Source organism: Harpegnathos saltator, unplaced genomic scaffold, assembly GCF_003227715.2.
Source record: "Harpegnathos saltator strain DR-91 unplaced genomic scaffold, Hsal_v8.6 scaffold261, whole genome shotgun sequence".
In the NCBI taxonomy this organism is placed as follows: Eukaryota; Metazoa; Arthropoda; class Insecta; order Hymenoptera; family Formicidae; genus Harpegnathos; species Harpegnathos saltator.
In genome coordinates, this window is record NW_020230052.1 from 266,937 (window position 1) to 290,482 (window position 23,546).

At 37.3% G+C, this 23,546-nt stretch overlaps 1 protein-coding gene across 1 annotated transcript in view; it reads left to right on the forward strand.

Annotated features, from left to right (window-relative positions):
• Nucleotides 1-23,546, forward strand: part of LOC105189488 (mitogen-activated protein kinase kinase kinase 3) — a 285,702-nt gene that overhangs the window by 222,395 nt on the left and 39,761 nt on the right. Inside the window, exon 7 of the mRNA XM_025299321.1 lies at nucleotides 406-602. Within this exon, the coding sequence (XP_025155106.1) occupies nucleotides 406-602 (197 nt within the window). The remainder of the gene's footprint in view (nucleotides 1-405; nucleotides 603-23,546) is intronic.

Consider the following 23,546-nt stretch of genomic DNA (forward strand, 5'->3'; position numbering starts at 1 on the left):
CCTACCAGCCGGGTCGAAGTGAGGAGTCGGGGGAACTACGTCAGTATTCCCTCCCCGACACCCCAGCTCATGGCACTGTACCTAAACAACAATCGATTTAGAATCTAGAGTCTTCGCTCAATTTTTCTCTATTTCTCTCTCTCTCTCTCTCTCTCTCTCTCTCTCTCTCTCTCTCTCTCTCTCTCCCCCTCTCTCTCTCTCCCTCTCCCTTTCCCTCTCCCTCTCCCTACCCCCCCCTCTCTCTCTCTCTCTCTTTCTCTCTCTCTTTTTCTACATTTTATAATCGGAATTTAATCCGTCGAAGAATTCATGTCTCTCCGGAGATTAAGTTCCGGATAAAAAATAGCATAGTCGGCGGAATTGAATTGCGTGCTGAGACTCGTATGCACTATGTTGTTTGCACAGTGCATTACCAGAGGATAGTGCACCGCGACATAAAGCCGAGCAATCTGCTGGTGGACAACGATGGCCGCATCAAAATCGCCGATTTGGGCGTCAGCGCGGAATTAAGGGCACCCGGTGAATTATTGTCAGGGGCCGCCGGCACTCCGGCATTCGCGCCGCCCGAAACGACCATTCCCAGCGCTCAATATTCGGGGCCGGTAAGTACATTCGCGATATAATTATTCTCACAAGCTAATCTTTGCACCGTGGCGGACATGCCGGTCGATACTCAGTGTCCAACGGAACGGCAATCGAGTATTAATGGACTCGTATATTCCTAGAAATGTAAATACGCAACACCGACGTGTGTGTAGCCCGCGCACGCAGGATTTGTACGGATTATCGAACCTATAAACTGTCCCTTTCGCTCCCGTAAGCCATTTGGACGCGCACGACATTGCGGGATGGTAATTCCGAATTTATCGCACAGTAATCGCACTCACGTTAAAATGCTCAAACGGCGAAACGGAGATAAACGGGGGAAAGATTTTTTGTCCGTTCAACAGATGCCGGTTATTTTCTTTCTTTTTATTTCTCTTTTTTTCAACACGACTCTTCTGGAATTAATGAATCAATCTCCTTCGCTGTACCGGTGCCCGCCTATTTTTTTTGTCCCACGTTATCTCCCCGGTGGGAATCGAATTTCTCTGCGCCACTATCGCATCTACTCGCACGCGATATGCCAGAGAGATATGTAGAACGGGGCACGCCCGCGTAGGAATTTTTCAGGATTTTCCCAGTCATCGTGTAAATTCCTATTAGAATTCCCAAATTTGTTTCATAATTGGTTATCCGATTACGGTTCCAATCCTTGTCTTAATTATCCAATTACCAATTACTATTAGGGGTGTGCAAAAGTTTTCACTTTAAAGTAATGTTTTTGGTGGATATTATTATAAATAACAATATTTTTAATCAAAATAGTGTTCGGCATTATCTACTACCTTTTTCCATCTTTCAGGCAAAGGATGGATATCACGATAAAAAATGTCTTTGTTCTCTTCGAATGAATGGAGTTACCGATGAATTGTTGCACTTCCTCAACATTGCGAAATTGCGTGCCAGAAAGACTGTGCTGCATAGAATGAAATAAATGAAAATCCGATGGAGCAATATCTGGAAAATATATCGGGTGTAGTAGATCTTCCCATTGCAATTCCATTAATCGAACCATCGGTTCGAACCGAACCAACCGGTTTCCCGAACCATCAATATAACATGGGGCCTGACATTGTTGTGTAGAAGAATCACTTTGTTTTGCTTTGTTGCAAAATATAGCCGCTTCTCGATCAATTGCTCATTCAACTGCCCCAATTATCAACTGATAATTCTGCAATGATAGTCTGAGATGGCTGTTTCAACAGCTCATAATACAGCACTCTTTGCATGTTCTACCAGAAAGACTTTATGACCATGGATGTTTCGTTTTGGCTGTGACATAGAGGGTTCTCCGGAATTTACTTACGACCTTTTGCGATTGGGATTATCATAATGAATCCATTTTTGGTCTCCGGTCATAATTCGATATAAAAAAGACTTGTGTTTGCGTTTATTGAACAACGAAAAGCAAATGGTAACTCGGCTAGCGATAGCGTTCTCGGATAATTCATGGAGAACCCATTTTTTTTCTTTAGAATTTTCCCCATCTCACATGCAAGCGTCGAATTACAGTGCTCTGGTTAACATGTAATCTTTTCACAAGTTCTACATTCGATTGAGTCGAATCTTCTTGCAAGTTATCCGACCTCATTTCTTGTGGTCGCTCGGCACGCTCTTTGTCTTTCAAGTCAAAATCGTCTTTTAACCCTTTGAAGCATGGTATAGCATATAAATCACACCTCCTCGAACTGAATAAAAAAATATTTCTTCACTTTTTATTTTTCTGATAGTATGTACCCTAAGGTTTTAGACATCGTTGATTCCGAAAATGAAGTCGAAATTTCAAAATTCTCAAAACTTGTACTAATATGGCGGTTCCAATTTTGATAAAAACATAGATTGCATAAATTCTATCGTAACTCTAATTTTATCTCTAAATTCTATCGTAAGGATTTCGCCCTGATATGTCCTCAAATTCGTTCTCCGGGGGTTTTCGAGACCGCTGATTACGAATATGAGGTCAGAATTATAAGTTTTTCAAAATTCAAGATGGTGGACTCAATATGGTGGATCAAACTGTGGACCCAGAAATCTTCTGATACCCAATTTGATGTGAATCGGTCTAATTTTCACAATTTGATCCGCCATATTGGTTCCGCCATCTTGAATTTCTCGATTTCGACTTCAGATTCGTAATCAGTGAGCCCAAGAACTTTCGGATACACAATTTGATTAATCTAATAGTGAACATTTCGATCCGCTATCTTACATTTTGAAAAATTCTAATTTCCGACCTCAGATTTAGCGAATTAAAAAACCTTTTATAGGGCAGTTCGGCGAAAATTGTGCGTAGAGAAAAATGTATACTTCAAAGGGTTAAACCGCCGAAACCACTCACAATATGAACTTTCAGCTATCTTTCCCTCATCACAAGTTATGCAAATAATTCTGTTTACTTCGGCAGCTGTTTTACGCTGATGAAATAAAAAAAGCATAGAATGACAAATATGCGTCTTATTGATTTCCATCTTCATATGAATTAAAATTGTTTATGTCAATGAATATGACTTATTATGTATCAGTTTTTATGCAGGTTGATCAATATTGACATAATCTAACAAAAATGCATCGCCACTTTCATCTAAATAATTCACAATGTCATCTGTACGTGAACGATGGAAACTTTTGCATACCCGTGATAACTATGATATTAGGTGCGCAACTAAGTTTCCGGGTTTCACACATAGATGGCGCTAACGACACATGTAGTCGACATACATGTCTGAAGTTGTGTTTTTTTTATAGCTTGAATCTGTTAACAATAACCAGTCGTAATATCAACACATATTGCAACGCAAAAATATTTTTTCTAACAACGAAGATGTCGAGTTTTGTGCCAAATAAACAGCATTTGCGGGAAGCTTTGCTTTTCTGCTTTAACTTGAAAAAAAGTGCAGCTGAAGCACGTCGTTTGCTTGAGGAGGCCTACGGCGAACATGCACAATCGAAGATTGGTTTAAACGCTTCAGAAGTGCCGATTTCGACATTGAGGACAAGGAGCGCTCCGGAAGACTAATTGAGGAGACCAAAAACAATTGAGGACGCCGATCTGCAACCGTTATTGGATGAAGATGATATGCAAACACAAGATCAACTTGCGGAGGCATTAAACATGACTCGCCAAGTATTTCCAAACGTTTACATGCCATGGGAAAAATTCAAAAAGAAAGAAAATGGGTACCGCATGAGTTGACTGAGAGACAGATGGAAAATGGAAGAGCCACTTCCGAAATTTTGCTTTTGCGGCATGCAAGAAAGAGTCTCCTGCATCGAATTGTTACTGACGATGAGAAGTGGATATATTTCGAGAATCCCAAACGCAAAAAATCGTGACTTTCACCTGACGAAGCATCAACATCGACGGCACGGCCAAATCGCTTCGGAAAGAAGACAATGCTCTGCGTTTGATGGGACCAGAAAGGAATCGTGTACTATGAGCTGCTGAAGCCGGGAGAAACTGTTAATGGGCAGTTGTCGCTACCGACAACAACTGATCAATTTGAACCATGCATTGCTCGGAAAACGGCCAGAATGGGACACGAGATACGAACGACTGATATTGCAGTACGACAACGCTCTGTGCCATCGCATTTCTATCGTCCAGGACACCATCAAAATGCTGAAATGGGATCTGCTACCGCATCCGCCGTATTCGCTAGACTTGGCCCCTTCCGATTATCACTTGTTCCGGTCGATGGCGCATGGCTTGGCTGAGCAACACTTGGCCAATTTCGAAGAAGTGCAAAATTGGTTGGATGAATGGTTTCGGTCCAAAGACGCGTCGTTTTATCGTCGCGGTATTCATGTATTGCCAAAGAGATGGCAAAAATGTGTAGCTAGCGAGGAACGATACTTTGAATAAATCATTTTTTGTATTTCTTTTGAAATTTTCTATTTTTCATTAATCAAAAAACCCGGAAATTTAGTTGCGCACCTAGTACTAATTTTGGAAGTTCCGTTCTTATCACACATGGATCTTTTGTCTTGAATCGAAGCAATAGTATCATAGAAACTTGTAAATGGAAAAGGTTCCATTTACTCTGCATAATATTTTCTGAATTTTTTTGTTTAACACAATGCTAAATTAAAAAATGGATTGAGCAAAATACTTGAAATGATTTAAGCATTTACGCTTTTCAAATATTCACCTTTGTAAATTGTGCGTAAATTCTCAGAGCGTTTCAAATATTTTGTTCAACATACATAGATATCAAATTACATGAAAAGAAATTGAAACGTTTGATGAAGAAAATGGAATCTTTTTGGGTTTTCTCTTCGTATTATTGAGATATTACGCTTCTAATCCGAATTTTTGTATATCTTCCAATCAGAACCTATCATTTCTTTGGAAGAAATCAAGACAAAGATTCCAATTGGATCCCAAAAAAATTTTCTACGCGGGTTGAATCTGTCTAGATTTCGAGGAATCTCGAACTAGAATCTCGAACTAGATTCCAATTAGATACCAGTTACTTTTTTATGTGCGTATTGCATATGACAGGATCGCACATTGCGATAAATTCGAATAACGACGGCGAGGATAACGCATAGCAACGGCCACGATAATGACCCCGTTTACACGGCCGATCTCGCTCCGGTGAGATTAAAAGTCTATAAATCGATCAATATTACACGTCACTTCCACCCACAAGTAGTGACCCTTCGAACCGCAGAGCCGACACGTGCGTATTGACCTACATGCGTCGGGAAAAAGGCCCTTGACGGGCACCCTACCCCTCCCCCTCACTCTTTCTTTTTCTGTCTTCCCTCGCGCGCACGTTCGGATTATAGCAGAAAAGATTTTCTCCTATAATCCCGAAGGGCTACTTTCGAGGCCAATTAAACGCATTTCGATTGAAGTCATTAAACGCATACGCTTTGCGCGTCGCCCGTAATAATCGTAGCCGCCGAACGTAACGAGCGCGAACGTGCGGTGCAAGCAGCTCACGGAGACAAGGAAGAACGAAATTACGCGAAAGCGATCGAGCCGTTATATAGAGTTTTTCAATTGGTACGGGTTGTTGGCAACCTGTGGCGGCCATGTTGTTTTGGCGGCGTCTGTCTAACCTGTTGTTTATTATTCAGTCACTGATGCCAAATCACCATGACAAGTTACACGATTGAGCAGCACGTCTAAATGATAAAACTTTATTATCAAAATGAGTGTTCGTTAGTGCAAACGTTGCGCGCGTTGTGCTCATTTTACGGCAGACGCGGTAGCCCTTCAAAGTCGACTCTCCAACGTTTGGTGGCCAAATTTGAGACGACCGGTTCGGTAAACGATCAGCCAACACCCGTAAACACCGTCAAAGGAACGCCAGATCGGCCGAGAGCATCGCCGCTGTAAGTGAAAGTGTGCAGGAGAACCCGAGGCAGTCAATTCCTCGCCGTGCACAAGAACTCGGCCTTTCGCAGACTTCAACTTGGCGAATTTTGCGTCGGGACTTGGGCCTGCACCCGTACAAGATCCAACTGGCCCAGGAGCTCAAAGTTAATGACCATAGACAACGCCGTTTGTTTGCTGACTGGGCTTCGGAGCATTTGGAAGAGGACCCCAATTTTGGCCGAAAAATCATCTTTAGCGACAATTATTTTTAGATAAATTTAGCAGTTTTAGATAAATGACTATGTTAACAAGTATAATTGCCGTATATGGCACGACGCCAACCCACATGAGGTTCAACAGGTAGCAATGCATCCACAAAAAGTTACTGTTTGGTGCGGATTTTGGGCCGGCGGCGTCATTGGTCCGTACTTCTTCGAAAACGACGTTGGTGTGGCCATCACCGTCAATGGCGAGCGCTACAGAACGATGATAACCAATTTCTTTTGGCCCAAATTGAACGATATGGACGTGGACGACATGTGGTTCCAGCAGAACGGCGCTACGTGCCACACAGCGGACGCCACGATGGACATTCTGCATGAACGATTTGAGGGTATGGTTATCTCTCGCAGAGGTGACGTGAATTGGCCATCAAGATCGTGCGATTTGACTCCGCTAGACTTTTTTTTGTGGGGTTTTCTGAAGTCGCAGGTCTATGCCAATAAGCCGCAATCGACCGATGCCCTTAAAGTCAACATAACCCAGACCATCGCTCAAATTCAGCCGGATCTATGCGGCAGAATCATTGAAAATTAGACCACTCGGATCCGTGCCACCGTGAGAAGCCGCGGCGGACATTTGAACGATGTTATATTCCATACATAATGGCATACATGGGCTTTTCAAATAAAAAAAGAATTTCGTTAATACCTCACACACAGCTTGTTTTATTCCATTGTAATATCGACCCGCCCTTATTGAAAAACCCTTTATTTCGCCGTGCCTTTTTTTATACGCGGTATACCCGGAGAAAGGTCATAGTTGAGTTATAACGTTGTCGCAGACTACGCCTAGACTGTCAACCCTCCGTTCGTGCGACTCGCACAAGTTGTCGATATGATCAACGTCACGACTCGGCCGGTTCTCGTCTGATTCTTTTTCTATTTTTGTTTTTTTTTTCAGTCGTGTCGTCGCTTTCCGTGCCTCCGCTTTCTAATTATAACCTTCCCACCTCCTGCGGCTTCCAATTATAGCGACCTGTAACTCATCCGTGGAAGAATGCGTGCTCCTGCGAGCATCAGAGCGACTCTACATGCGACGTCGAATCGAGACATACGGTTATAAGTTATATATAAGTTATATAGAAAAAAAACGTCGCACTGAGATGTTTTTCGTCGCGGAAGGGTGATATATGAATCTCGCATCTGATTAATGGCACGATACTTACAAGGAGAGTGTCACAACTGTCCTTCACCGATTTGAATGGGCTTCGGATATGTTCTAGAGCATCAAAAACTAAGGGATATTTTTTTATATCGGCTTCGGAGCATGTTTAGGAGGTGAAACCACCCCTTGAAAAAAATAGCCGTTATCGTTTTTATCAAATATTTTCTAAATTATGAATCATATGAAAAAAAGTTTCAGACAAAAGTTTTGCAATATTTTATGCTCTTTGCAACCACGTGTTCAGTTTTAAAAAATTTTAAATGTTGAACTACTCCCCCCCCCTCTCGTTACTCTGGCAAAATTTTTAAGTTTCTGTAAAGACAAAAATTGTAGAGCAATTAAATACCAAATCCATTCATATATAATATTAGAAAATGGTATTTAACATTTTGGACAAAACGCAATGAGAAAACTTCATGGTATATATGCCCCGCTGCCCGAGTAGATAGATACTGTAGGTAGGTACGCTGTGATATTTCTCTGCAATTGCACTATGCTTCACGACTGCTTGTGCATATTTTCTTATGCTACAATTAATCGTAATGATATGATATACAATATTACACGAAATAAAAATGCTTGATGAAAACGTGAACAATAGGATAATTTGCATATATAACAGTAGCAAATGTATGTGCAGCATCGCTATTTGTACAAAAGCTCCAAATGTATATTTTCTTCATTTAATGTGTAAAATTTATGTTCACTACAATCTGAAAGGTATGTCGATTAACGGTAATTAAAATGATTAAAAAAGTATTTCATGCAATGCACGTGAAATAATGAAACACATTATCATCAGCCTAATTAGAAAACCTCTTAACTTCAATTTTTGACAAAATTAAGATACTCATTTTGTTCGATTTATCTCGTCGACTTTGATCGAATAAAATGAGTCTCAATTTTGTCAAAAATTGGAATTAAGAGGTTTTCTAATTAGGCCGACATTATGTTACCTCTGCAAGCGTGTAGTGTGACAATATAATATATTTTATTAATTACTGAATGAAACATAATGAAGGGCTTAACAAAAATGATGGAATAATAATTTATAGGATAGAGAGGAGCAATACAATAAATTATAGAAGAATAACACGTTATTGTATATATTTCACAATAGTAATAAACAAATCAATACAGTATTTGCATATAAACGAAAAATAAATGTTAAATTTATGGCACATATTCGTTGCAAAGGTGGTGATCATGGAAAAAATGTGTGATACGAAATGATTTTTTGCACCAAGAGCAAATAATTATGGCAGTTTCGCCACAAATATCGCATTTTATTTTAGAATCATTTTGGAAACAAAACTCAACCGGTGTTTCGAATTCGCCTGGCCTACTCTGTAAATATCCACTTTTAAACCACGCATATTTAAATAAATTGTGAAACCTGGGTGACAAGAATTGATGATGCGTTAATGACTGCAGTTTTAAAATATTGTTTCTAACATGAAGATCAATTGCAAGGTCTAATAGCATTACAATATCAGAAAAATGTTTAATAAAATTTTTCCATAATCGAAAGCCATATACATCTAATAGTTGTATTTTTGTGCAGTTCAAATTGATCATTTGTTGTTGGTAGCGATCAATATTAACTGTTTCTCCAGGTTTCAACAGTTCATAATATACGACACCAACCTGGTCCCACCAGACACAGAGCATGGTCTTGCGACCAAAGCGATTTGGCCTTGCAGTCGATGGGCCGCCTTCGCCAGGTGATAACCATGATTTTTTTCGCTTGGGATTTTCGAAATAAATCCATTTTTCATCACCCGTTACTATTCGATGCAGAAATGACTTCCTTTCATACCTTTGAAGCAGCATTTCACTGACGATTTTTCGATTTTCCAATTGCCTATCATTCAATTCATGTGGCACCCATCTTCCCATCTTTTGGATCTTTCCCATCGCTTGTAATCGTTCACAAATTGCTACTCGGCTCACATTCAACTTTTCTGCCAATTGTTTTTGAGTTTGTGTTGGGTCTTCATCCAATAACTCTTGCAATTCCGCATCTTCAAACGTTTTCGGCCTACCAGGACGTTTTTTGTCTTAAACGTTGAAATCACCACATTTGAATTGTCGAAACCACGTTTCACATGTTCTTATGGTTGGAGCATGCTCACCGTAAGTCTCTACCAGCAAACGATGACTTTCAGCGGCTTTTTTCTTTTGATTAAACAAGAAAAATAATGCGTGCCGCAAATGCACGTTTTCAGGCACAAAACTCGACATTTTCAAAAAATTATTAATCTATAACGCTGTTATTTTGGCGGAACGTAACTTGTGTAGTTTTGAGGTTAATGTCAATAGAATAAAATGACATACATATCAAATCATAAAATTGTATACTTATGACTAGTGAAATCTGTTACAAAAACCGGAAAGTAATTACCGACATACCTGGTAAATGCTCAGAAATAAATGTACAACTTATAATTATATATAATTTATAATTATATATAATTATATATAAAATATGTTCGCATATTATTATACATAAAGATATAAAATTATATATAAATTGTCATATATAATTACACATATTTATAAATAAGATGATATAATTTATATATGAGATTATATATATAACCATATATAATTATGTCAAATTAAATATTATTTTATCTAATTATATTTAAATAATTTCCCGAATGATAGGGGAACTTGGGGTATAATGAGACCACGGGGCATAATGGAGTATGGTCGAAAACTTTTTACGGAAATGCTGTCATGCAATAAAACGTTTTGCCATTATTACTGTTAAATGTCTCTTATCACATACCATTATTAATTGTCATATTATTTTTAGTTGAAAGATGCTACAAATTGTTTAATACGTTTGCTACGTTCTCCGCATCTCTATTACAATTTGCTACGTATATTTACACAAGTTAAACTATGATAAAATTCTTTTTTCGTTTTCGTATGAACATTAACGTTATTAAACCATCTTTTCTCGTCATTTTAATCAAATTCCTGTACAAATACCGATTATCTCAAACGTTTTATATTACATAATCCAATCTTACACATGTCTGGACATAATGAGATTATACCATTATGTTCTTAAAACATTAAGTTATATTATTTCTGATCGTATGCTTGTTTTATTTTATATAATGAATTATATATATTTTTTATATATTATATATATTTTATATAATGAGTACGAAATATAAAAGCTGGACGCTAGCCAGCTGAAAGCTGGACGCTACCCAGCTGAAAACTGGACGCTATCCAGCTGAAAGCTGAAAGTTGGACGCCAGCCAGCTGAAAGCTAAGAAGCTTGGCGTTTCAAATTTTAGGGGATAATTTTTTTGTTAGCAATTTATTTCTGTCAAATTAATGACCAAATACGTTTTCATAAGTATTGATTCAATAATTTTTATTAATATTATATAAAACATTTTTTAGTTTAGGTATACGCGCTTTACAATTGTCGTTAAAATTTTACAGACCTCTAATTGTGTATATAATTGTCAATCTTAAATTTTATAATATATTATTAAATTATATTATGCGCTAAATAGGTGAATCATATTTGATAACATTTAAACGATAATATAAAATTCATTCACATACATACATAATAATATCTTACAATAAATATATTAGTATATCTAGTTAATATTTTTTTAATTTTATGTTATATTATCAAGATATTCAATGCACTTCATGCATAACGCGCTTGCCCTTTTTTATTGACTTTGACTTTTCTGTAAAATTGCAGTATAAACATAAATTTCACAAATGTGTGATTCAGGAAACAAACTAGAATAAAAAAACAATTGAACTAGTACGTTGTTAATCGTGCGTCAATTATTTACTTTTAATAATCATAGTTAAAATCTACAAATATCCATACATATGTTCCAGTCGTAATTTTTCGACTTTTTTTAATAGTAAAATAGATATAAAAATTATAATTCGTGACATTTGTGTGATAGTTCTTTCGGGAATCGCGGAGATAACATATTTTATAATTATTTTATAATTGTATCGTGCATATACATAAGTTTGTGTTATTTGGAACTTGTCTGTGTAGAGTCTTTATTTGTAACAATGAAGGGTTTATAAAATATTCCGTCAACGAATCCGGTCAACGAAAGTTGAGTGTTTTCATGACTAGATAAACGTTACTCACCAACAGTAAACGCCGAAGCCCCGCTATTTGCAAGTATTATGTGTGAAAAGTCAAACCCCTACAGCGCCCAATGACCTCGATAACAAACGTGATTCACCTATAGGTTATACAAAAATAAAGAGCAACGCAGATTCGCCAAGAAAAATAACTTCAACAAAGTAATCGTTCACCAACTGAATCAAACACAGACAATCATAATGAAATCGAGCACGTGGTTCAATAATAAACAATAACCATTATTGGCGTGCGATAAGAGATATAATAAACATTGACTATTATTGGCGTACGTCCACATTCAAAAATCAAGGATGAGTAACGAGTACCAGACGGCAGAAAGACTTAAAATATATCTCGAAAACTCTGTTTGTAAACAGGATGGTACATTATAATCTATCAAGTATTTTGATGATGAATAGATAATTCAGAAAATATACATTTGAAATTTCTGTACAAATAGCGCACCCACACGCATTTGCTACGTTGTTATACAGGGTGTCCCATTTAACCTGACAAATCGTAATATCTGGAAAACTACATGTCGGATTAAAAAAAGTGGGTGATGAAATTTATTCGTCTCGAAGGGGGACATCCAATGATATCATACTCGACCTCCCACCCCACTCCCGGGGGATGGGTGTGGGGGGCAACTTTGAAATCTTAAATGGGAACCCCCATTTTTTATTGCAGATTCGGACTCTACGCCACAAAATATGTAAGTTTCGTTCGAAACTTTTTTTTTTATTCGTGATAGATGGCGCTGTAATCGCAAAAAATTAGATTTTCTGCAATTCTCCAGAAATGATCATTGGATTGAAAAATAAAAAAATACCTGTTCAATATTTTTAAAAATATTTTTAAAAAACATAATAACAGTTATTCCCCCCCATCCCCTCGGGGTAGGGTGGGTGGTAAAGTTCAAATCTCAAATGAGAACCCACATTTTTCATTGCAGAATTAGATTTTACGTGAAGTTTATATGGACACAATTTTTTTCATTCGTGATAGATAGCGTTGAATTTTTCCGAGAAACTACTTTTAGCGTTACCCAGGAACAACGACGAGGACGTAGTAGCTTTCTATTCCCTTCGGGGTGCTTGTTTTAGGTGAGTCCCCTCGCCTCCCACCATCGGGGTGATTTTGCATAATTAATTTGTTAGTGGCATCTCTCCATCGTCCACGCCCATAGAACTTAAGAGACGATCATTATTAGACACTTACCTTTCTAATCAGGAGAGGTGCTTAATCAATTTTTGAAGAGTGTTCCATGCCACTATCATTCTCTTCTGACTTTGCATCATGGATTATGTAACTGTGCAAGAAAAAATTGAAATAATTTTCATTTATGGCGAATGTAGGAGAAATTTTGAAAGCAGTTTCTCGGAAAAATTCAACGTTATCTATCACGAATGAAAAAAATTGTGTCCATAAAAACTTCACGTAAAATCTAATTCTGCAATGAAAAATGTGGGTTCTCATTTGAGATTTGAACGTTACCACCCACCCTACCCCGAGGGGATGGGGGGGAATAACTGTTATTATGTTTTTTAAAAATATTTTTAAAAATATTGAACAGGTATTTTTTTATTTTTCAATCCAATGATCAATTCTGGAGAATTGCAGAAAATCTAATTTTTTGCGATTACAGCGCCATCTATCACGAATCAAAAAAACAGTTTCGGACGAAACTTACGTATTTTGTGGCGTAGAGTCCGAATCTGCAATAAAAAATGGAGGTTCCCATTTAAGATTTCAAAGTTGCCCCCCACATCCACCCCCCTGGAGTGGGGTGAGAGGTCGAGTTTGATATCATTGGATGTTCCCCTTCGAGACGAACAAATTTCATTACCCACTTTTTTTGATCCGACATGTAGTTTTCCAGATATTACGATTTGTCAGGTTAAATGGGACACCCCGTATGCGATTTATCTCTGCTCACATGTTTATTTTGTGTAAACGACTAGTTTCACGATTGTGTTAATAATTTTCTATACGCTAACTTTTTTGAAGTTGCATATGAAACATTATATGACAACGTTCATGATTTTGAATTGTTAGTGTTATTGTTTTTGTCGAAATCATAAAGGTTGTCATGCAGAGCTCCGTGCACAACTTCATAAGTTAACATATAGAATATCATTAACACAATCGAGCATCGTGAGACTAATATCATATCATTACGATTAATTGTAGCATAAGAAAATGTGCAGTCGTGAAGCATAGTGCAATTGCAGAGAAATATCACAGCGTACCTACCTACAGTATCTATCTACTCGGGCAGCGGGGCATATATACCATGAAGTTTTCTCATTGCGTTTTGTCCAAAATGTTAAATACCATTTTCTAATATTATATATGGATGGATTTGGTATTTAATGTTCTACAATTTTTGTCCTTACAGAAACTTAAAAATTTGCCAGAGTAACGAGAGGGGGGGGAGTAGTTTAACATTTAAAATTTATTAAAACTGAACACGTGGTTGCAAAGAGCATAAAATATTGCAAAACTTTTGTCTGAAACTTTTTTTCATATGACTCATAATTTAGAAAATATTTGATAAAAACGATAACGGCTATTTTTTTCAAGGGGTGGTTTCACCCCCTAAACATGCTCCGAAGCCGATATAAAAAAATATGTATCCCTTAGTTTTTGGTGCTCTACAACATATCCGAAGCCCATTCAAATCGGTGAAGGACAGTTATGACACTCCCCTTGTTAGACTAGTTAACGTTGGGCGGCCGCGTTATGCCTCGGGCTACCGGAGAACGAGCGAGAAAGAGAGAAAGGCAGAGAGAGAGAGAGAGAGAGAGAGAGAGGAGAGAGGGGGGGGAGAGAGAGACGGAGAAAGAAGAACGGAAGGAAAAACGCAGAGACATGTAATTTAGCGAGGAACTGCAATTCCGCGCTTATATATCTCCAAGATTATGGCCGAGACCGCAATCGCGTGACCTTATCGATACATCACGGCCGATCGCTTGAATTTCCGTCGCATCATCCGATGAAAGGCGATATCTATAATAAGCGGCTCATGACCGCGAATCTGCATGCTCGATTACGCTTGATCTAGCGAGTCCGCAACGTGCAGCGGAATAAACGGCTAGGCTGCGTCGAGAGGCCGCCAACGTTACGATGAAAACGTGCGATAAGCAACATCGCAATCGCAACGCGTCGTCGAGTAATTCGCAATGTAAAGATACAAACGTGCGAGAAAAACAGGATTGAGCAGTAAAACGCGTTACTTGTATAATATAATGTCGTCGTCGTTGCAAATTATTTTTTTTCTCAGCAACGAGTCGATAATTTATTTTTTTCATTAATAACAGTATCATTATTTTTTTTGTTTTACTAACAATAGTAACGCAATATCATCTTTTAGACAGTAGTAACGAATATAATCATTATCCTGATCGTTATTTTACCCATGCAGAATACACGTATATACTAGGTGTGGCGGTTAATAATTCTTAATTTTTTTAAGAGATGGCGCTCGAAACAAGATTTGGTTCACAGTCTAACCTCTTATGTCATTTTGTTGCTATGACAGTACCTTTCAAAACGCCATTGATGTTTAGACGATTTCAGGTTAGCGTCATATTTTTTTCATGTGGTAAACATGTCGAGTTTCAAGCCAAATAAAGAGCATTTACGGCACGTATTTTTCTTGACTGCTTTTCTTGTTCAATCAAAAGAAAAACGCGAGTGAAAGCCGTCGTATACTTATGGAAACTTACGGTGACAATGTCCTAACGCAAGACGCTTGTATGCGTTGGTTTAGACGATTCAAAAGTGGTGATTTTTACTTGAAAGACAAAGAATGCCCAGGTCAACCGAAAAAATTTCAAGATGCCGAATTGCAAGTATTGTTGGACGAAGACGATACACAAACTCAACAACAAATGGCAGAGAGGTTAAATGTTGGTCACCGAACCATTTGTGATCGTCTTCTGCATGCCATGGGAAAGATCCAAAAAGCAGGAAAACGAGTACCACATCAGTTGAACGACAGACAGATGGAAAAGCGAAATACGGTGTGCGAAATTTTGCTTTCTCGGTATAAAAGAAAGACTTTTTTGCATCGGATCGTGACTGGAGACGAAAAATGGATATATTTCGAGAACCCATAAAACTCATAAAATTATGGGTTGACCCAGGACAATCATCAACATCGACCGCAAGACCGAATCGCTTTGGAAAGAAGATAATGCTGTGCATTTGGTGGGATCAGAAGGGTGTCGTGTACTATGAGCTTCTGAAACTAGGTGAAACAGTTGATATCGTTCGCTACTGTCAACAAATGATCAATTTGAACCATGCATTGATCGAAAAGTGACCAGAATGGGCTACACGGAAAAGCAATTTTGCAGCACGACAACGCCCCATCATATACAGCGAAAGCGGTCAAAGACACCATTCCTACACTTGGCTGGGAACTCTTGCCCCACCCGCCGTATTCACCAGACTTGGCCCCTTCCGACTACCACTGTTTTCATCGATGTCTCACGCACTCTCCATGAGACATTTCAACAATTACGGAGATGTCGAAAAATGCTTGATGATTGGACCTCAAAAGATGTTCGGTTGTTCTGGAAGGGCATCCACAAATTGCCAGAGAGATGGGAAAAATGTGTAACTAGCGATGGCGTATACTTTGAATAAACCATTTTTTACCTTTCTCCCAATTTAAACGTGCTTTTTTTTAAGAAAAAATTAAGAATTATTAACTGCCACACCTGGTATTAGGTTGTTCGGAAAATAATTTCGGTTTTTTTCAAATAGATGTTAGTTGCAGATAATCTCGTTCTAAACCAGAAAATCATTTTACATTTTTACAACGCGCATTTCAAGCTTCAGTTGAAAAACGTTGTTTTAGAATCTGTCAAGTTGTTTTTGTTGGCGTCGCATCAAAAATGGAAAACCAACGTGAGTATTTTCGTCACATTTTGCTTTTTTATTACCGTAAAGGCAAAATTGCAGCGCGAGCAAGAACAAAATTATGTGCCGTATATGAAGGGGATGTGTTGACTGAACGCCAATATCAGAATTGGTTTCCGAAATTTCGTTCTGGGAATTTCAACCTCAAGATAGACCATATTTTGGAAGGCCAGTTGAAGCTGATGAAGATCAAATAAAGGCATTGGTGGACGCAAATCGTCATTTAACAACACGAAAAATTGCTGAGAGATTGAATTTATCGAATTCGACCGTACACGAGCAGTTGAAACAATTTGGTTTCGTTTCAAAGCTCGATATTTGGGTTCCACACGTTCTCAAAGAAAGAGATTTGATTCGTCGCATTACTATCTGCGATTTGCTATTGAAACGTGAGGAAAACGATCCATTTCTGAAGCGACTTATAACTGAAGATGAAAAATGGATTTGCACAACAATATTAAACGCAAAAGATCATGGAGCAGACATGATAAACGTCAAGCTCAACGTTTAGCTCAAAGTACATCGAAAGCTGACATCCATCAAAAGATGATGCTCTCTTGTGGTTTGATGGGATTAAGAAGGAAATTTTTTTTTAAACTGCTACCAAACAACCAAACGATTTATTCGAATGTGTATTGTCATCAATTGGACAAATTGAATGATTCCATCAAGCAGAAGAAACCAGAATTGGCGAACAGAAAAAGTATTGTGTTTCATCATGACAACGCCAGACCTCACACAAGTTTGATAACTCGCCAGAAGCTGTTAAAGCTTGGATGAAATTTGTTACCGCATCCATCATATTCACCTAATCTGGCATCACCCAATTATCACTTGTTTCGGTCACTGCAAAATTCTTTGGATGGTAATTTCGATTCAAATAAAGGTGTCAAAAACCATTTAATTCAGTTTTTTGCCAATAAGGACTAGAAGTTCTACAAGCGTGGAATCATGTTATTAGCTCAAAGATGGCAAAAGGTGTTAGAAGAAAACGGTCAATACTTAACACAATAAAACTTTTCTTTCTATTAAAAACATCGTCTTTCATTTTCATGCAAAAAACCGAAATTACTTTTTGAACGACCCAATAGAACGAACAGAAAGCCAAAAAATGAAAAAACAAGAATGTCTTAAAAAAAAGTTTGGTGAAGGAAATAACGAAAGTTGTAACAATCCGTTGCTTCTTGATGATAATAATGAGTTACTTTCTTGAATGGTACGGTCTACGATTGGTAACAAGTCACGGTAATGAGTTACTTTTTCAATGGATAACATGTAACACATAACTTTGTAAAGACAACTCTCCAACTCTGGAATTCTGGAAGAAAATTACTCGCAATCGCGCAGTTCCGCGGAAAGAGATGAATACGGATGTATATAGGGTATTTGTAAAGATCTCAGAAACGGCTTTAAATATGGAAAAATGTTTCAGATAAAAGTTATAGGATATTGAGGAGGACATATGATAAGAATATGGACTTGACCTTAAGTGACTTTATCAAGGCCAGATCAATGTGATCGATGTTTTATTAAATGGAACCTCCTGCTTTTTATTGCATATTCTTATAGCCCTTGTCGAGACGTTTTCAAAACACTATCTATTTTTATCTTTTGCGCAATCCCAATATATGAAGCTTCAAAGTTGACATACCGCCGGCGCTGACATTCGCATTACCCAAGGTGTACCGCATGGAGGTTGCACGGTCGGATTTACGCCTCTTGTGTGTGTGTGTCTGTCTGTGTGCGTGTGTGTGTCACAGTAGAGATAAGGTTCGTCACTCCCGTAGTATTTTTTGACTTCAAACCCTCTTCACTGTGTGTGTGCGTGTGTTGTGGCCCTAAAAAGGACCAATTTTGTATGTATATGTTTCTTCAGTCAAAATTCTCCCCCCCCCTCTCTCTCTCTCTCACTGTTTCTCTCCACCATTCTTCTTCTTCTTCCCCTTATATTAATTATTTTCTTACCCGTTACTGCAGAAGATGCTCAAAATGAGCATCATTAACTTTCATGCAATGAAATAAGCGATCGTGAAATTCTCTCCTTCCATTCTAAAATGTTTAAGGAGAAATATCTCTACAAGCTACAACTATCCTATTTCGGAGTTCTTCGATTGTATCTGGAAGCGTTCTGAAAACTATTGATTTTAAATGACCCCACAAGAAGAAATCGTGGGGGCTATATCAGTATGTCAATTTTGAAGCTTCATATCTTGGGAATGGCTTGCGCAAAAAACAAAAATAGTGTTTTGAAAACGTCTCGACAAGGGCTACAAGAATGTACAATAAAAAATAGGAGGTTCCATTTAAGAAAACATCGATCATATTGACCTGGCCTTAATAAAGTCACTCAAGGTTAAGTTCATATTTTTATCATATGTCCCCCTCAATATCTTACAACTTTTATCTGAAACATTTTTCCATATTTAAAGCCGTTTCCAAGATCCAGGGGTGGGGTCGGTCTTTACAGATACCTTGTAGAAACGGAGAACGACGTGATAAAATCGAAGCGTGTTACGCAGTATGTAAACGAACGTTTGCATTGCGACGCGCGTGATAGTCGCTCACTTGTCTGCGAACGTGAATTAAAACAAGCGACTACTTTGTATAATCGCTCAATCGGCGTATCTCTAATACAAAAAAAACTTATCAAATTATTTTTCTTTTAAGACATACTAGATGCGCAACTAAGTTTCCGGGTTTCACACATGGATGGCGCTAACGACACATGTAGTCGACATACATGTCTGAAGTTGTGTTTTTTATAGCTTGGACATCTGTTAACAATAACCAGTCGTAATACCAACACATATCGCAACGCAAAAATATTTTTTCTAACAACGAAGATGTCGAGTTTTGTACCAAATAAACAGCATTTGCGGGAAGCTTTGCTTCTCTGCTTTAACTTGAAAAAAAGTGCAGCTGAAGCACGTCGTTTGCGTGAGGCCTACGGCGAACATGCACCATCGAAAACTACCTGCGAAGATTGGTTTAAACGCTTCAGAAGTGGCGATTTCGACACTGAGGACAAGGAGCGCTCCGGAAGACCAATTGAGGAGACCAAAAACAATTGAGGACGCCGATCTGCAAGCGTTATTGGATGAAGATGATACGCAAACACAAGATCAACTTGCGGAGGCATTAAACATGACTCGCCAAGGTATTTCCAAATGTTTACATGCCATGGGAAAAATTCAAAAGGAAGGAAAATTGGTGCCGCATGAGTTGACTGAGAGACAGGTGGAAAATCGAAGAGCCACTTCCGAAATTTTACTTTTGCGGCACGAAAGAAAGAGTTTCCTGCATCGAATTGTTATTGACGATGAGAAGTGGATATATTTCGAGAATCCCAAACGCAAAAAATCGTGGCTTTCACCTGGCGAAGCATCAACATCGACGGCACGGCCAAATCGCTTCGGAAAGAAGACAATGCTCTGCGTTTGATGGGACCAGAAAGGAATCGTGTACTATGAGCTACTGAAACCAGGCGAAACTCTCAATAGGCATCGCTACCGACAACAACTGATCAATTTGAACCATGCATTGCTCGAAAAACGGCCAGAATGGGACACGAGATATGAACGACTGATATTGCAGTACGACAACGCTCCGTGCTATCGCACTTCCATCGTCCAGGACACCATCAAAACGCTGAAATGGGATCTGCTACCGCATCCGCCGTATTCGCCAGACCTGGCCCCTTCCGATTATCACTTGTTCCGGTCGATGGCGCATGGCTTGGCTGAGCAACACTTGGCCAATTTCGAAGAAGTGCAAAATTGGTTGGATGAATGGTTTCGGTCCAAAGACGCATTGTTTTATCGTCACGGTATTCACGTATTGCCAAAGAGATGGCAAAAATGTGTAGCTAGCGAGGGACGATACTTTGAATAAACCATTTTTTGTATTTCTCTTGAAATTTTCCATTTTTCATTGATCAAAAAAACCCGGAAACTTAGTTGCGCCCCTAGTATATGTACATAAGCTTTCAAAAGTAAAAATTATATCGTATTATAAAAATTTAACACGTTTTTAATAGTGTCCAATATTTAAAAAAAATATCTTTTTAAAGGTCATTGTTATTCAAGAAAAACCTAGCTACAAAAAATGTCCATGACATAAATTTTTACAAGTGAAATTTATCATTATTTATTAAAATACTGAGTTATATGGTTATTTTACTTGTTATTGTAACAAATTAATTATTATAACAATGCAATAAAAAATATTTAATACAAAAATTTTGATGCGGCTGCACCAAAAACTATATCGAAATAAAATTTGATTAATATATACATGACAGCATTTTTATTATAATAAAATGTGCTTATAAATTCTCTCTATACATATACGGTGTAATGTTTTATTTAAGTTTCTATAGTATTATAATAAATTATAAACCTTCATATATAGAATATATATATTGAATGTGTATATATTCTACATATTTTGATATTTTTTTATTCAAAGATATTATTCTTATTATAATTGACGAAATGGCAATGATATCTAATTTGACTTTTATGTACATACATCTTCAATATAGTTTTTGGTGCAGCCACGCCAAGAATTTTTGTATTAAACATTTTTTATTGCATTGTTATAATAATTAATTCGTTATAATAACAACTAAAATAACCATATAACTCAGTTTTCTAATAAATAATGATAAATTTTACTTGTAAAAATTTATGTCCTGGACATTTTTTGTAGCTAGTTTTCCCTTGAATAACAATGACCTTTAAAAAGATATTATTTTAAACATTGAACACTATTAAAAACGTGTTAAATTTTTATAATACGATATAATTTTTACTTTTAAAAGCTTATGTACATATATATCTTAAAAGAAAAATAATTTGATAAGTTTTATTTGTAAAAACTTATGTTATGTACATAATATATATCTTAAAAAAGGAAATAATTTGAATTTGAGATTTCTAAAAATATTAAGTATTCAATAATCATATATATATGTTAGGTTTCTCAGTTGGCGCTACTCTTCTAATATATCGCTTCTTTTGTACAGTAGAATAGTGTTGTAGACTTTTATTATAGTTATAAGTTTTACTTGTAAAAACTTATGTTATGTACACATATATGCCTTAAAAAAATAATTTGAGTTTAAAATTTCTAAAAATAACACATACGTGTTGCGCTTGTACTTGACGCCTTTTTTTACCTCTTTGTTTAAAAAGGTAAGTTTTATATAAATTTTACTTGTAAAAACTTATGTTATGTATTAAGTATACAATAATCATATATATATGTTAGGTTTCTCAGTTGGCGCTACTGTTTTAATATATCACTTCTTTTATACAGTAGAATAGTGTTGTAGGATTTTATTATAGTTATAAGTTTTACTTGTAAAAACTTATGTTATGTACACATATATAACTTAAAAAAAATAATTTGAATTTCAAATTTCTAAAAATAATAATATAATATACATTATATTATATTGTCTTATATTATGTAACATTATTTTATATATACGTCACGTACATACACCATTAATATATAAATGTCACTAATTTATACTTGTTAATTATCTTCACCTAATTCGCGTATTACCTGCACCATTTGCGTAATAAATTGTATCAAGGTTCTGTATTATATTGCGGTCCATATAATTGAAGGGCGATCATCCTGGACGATGAGTCAATAAACACCGGTATTGATTTTTCGATGGCATAGCTCATCACATCGTCTGCTAAGCATCAGTCGACCGGCAATCAAATGACGTGCGTCATAACAAACCGTGACGCATACCAATAGTATTCTCACCTTTTTACCAGGTGTGTCGGTAATTCCTTTCCGGTTTTTTCGCTAAAGAAAACACGTTATTTACAATGGATAGTTAAAATTTATTTATTCAAAGTATTGGCCATATGATTCTATACATTTTGCCCATCTCTCAGGCAATTTATGGATGCCATTCCAAAAGAACTGTTTCTCCTTTGAGCTAAACCATTCATCGAGCCATTTTTTAACTTCTTCGAAATCGGCGAAGTACTGCTCTGCAAGCGCGTGCCCCATCGATGCGAAAAGGTGGTAGTCGGATGGTGCCAGGTCTGGAGAGTACGGCGGGTGCGATAAAACTTCCCATCCAAGTGATTTCAACACTTCTTTGACTGGTTTTGCTGTATGAGACGGCGCGTTGTCATGGTGCAAAATCACCTTATCATGTCTTTGAACGTATTGTGGACGTTTTTCGACCAATGCACAGTTCAAATTGATCATTTATTGTTGGTAGCGATCAGTATTAACTGTTTCTCCAGGTTTCAACAGTTCATAATATACGACACCAACCTGGTCCCACCAGACACAGAGCATGGTCTTGCGACCAAAGCGATTTGGCCTTGCAGTCGATGGGCCGCCTTCGCCAGGTGATAACCATGATTTTTTTCGCTTGGGATTTTCGAAATAAATCCATTTTTCATCACCCGTTACTATTCGATGCAGAAATGACTTCCTTTCATACCTTTGAAGCAGCATTTCACTGACGATTTTTCGATTTTCCAATTGCCTATCATTCAATTCATGTGGCACCCATCTTCCCATCTTTTGGATCTTTCCCATCGCTTGTAATCGTTCACAAATTGCTACTCGGCTCACATTCAACTTTTCTGCCAATTGTTTTTGAGTTTGTGTTGGGTCTTCATCCAATAACTCCTGCAATTCCGCATCTTCAAACGTTTTCAGCCTACTAGGACGTTTTTTGTCGTCTTGAACGTTGAAATCACCACATTTGAATTGTCGAAATCACGTTTCATATGTTCTTATGGTTGGAGCATGCTCACCGTAAGTCTCTACCAGCAAACGATGACTTTCAGCGGCTTTTTTCTTTTGATTAAACAAGAAAAATAATGCGTGCTGCAAATGCACGTTTTCAGGCACAAAACTCGACATTTTCAAAAAATTATTAATCTGTAACGCTGTTATTTTGGCGGAACATAACTTGTGTGGTTTTGAGGTTAATGTCAGTAGAATAAAATGACATATATATCAAATCATAAAATTGTATACTTATGACTAGTGACATCTGTTACAAAAACCGGAAAGTAATTACCGACATACCTGGTATGC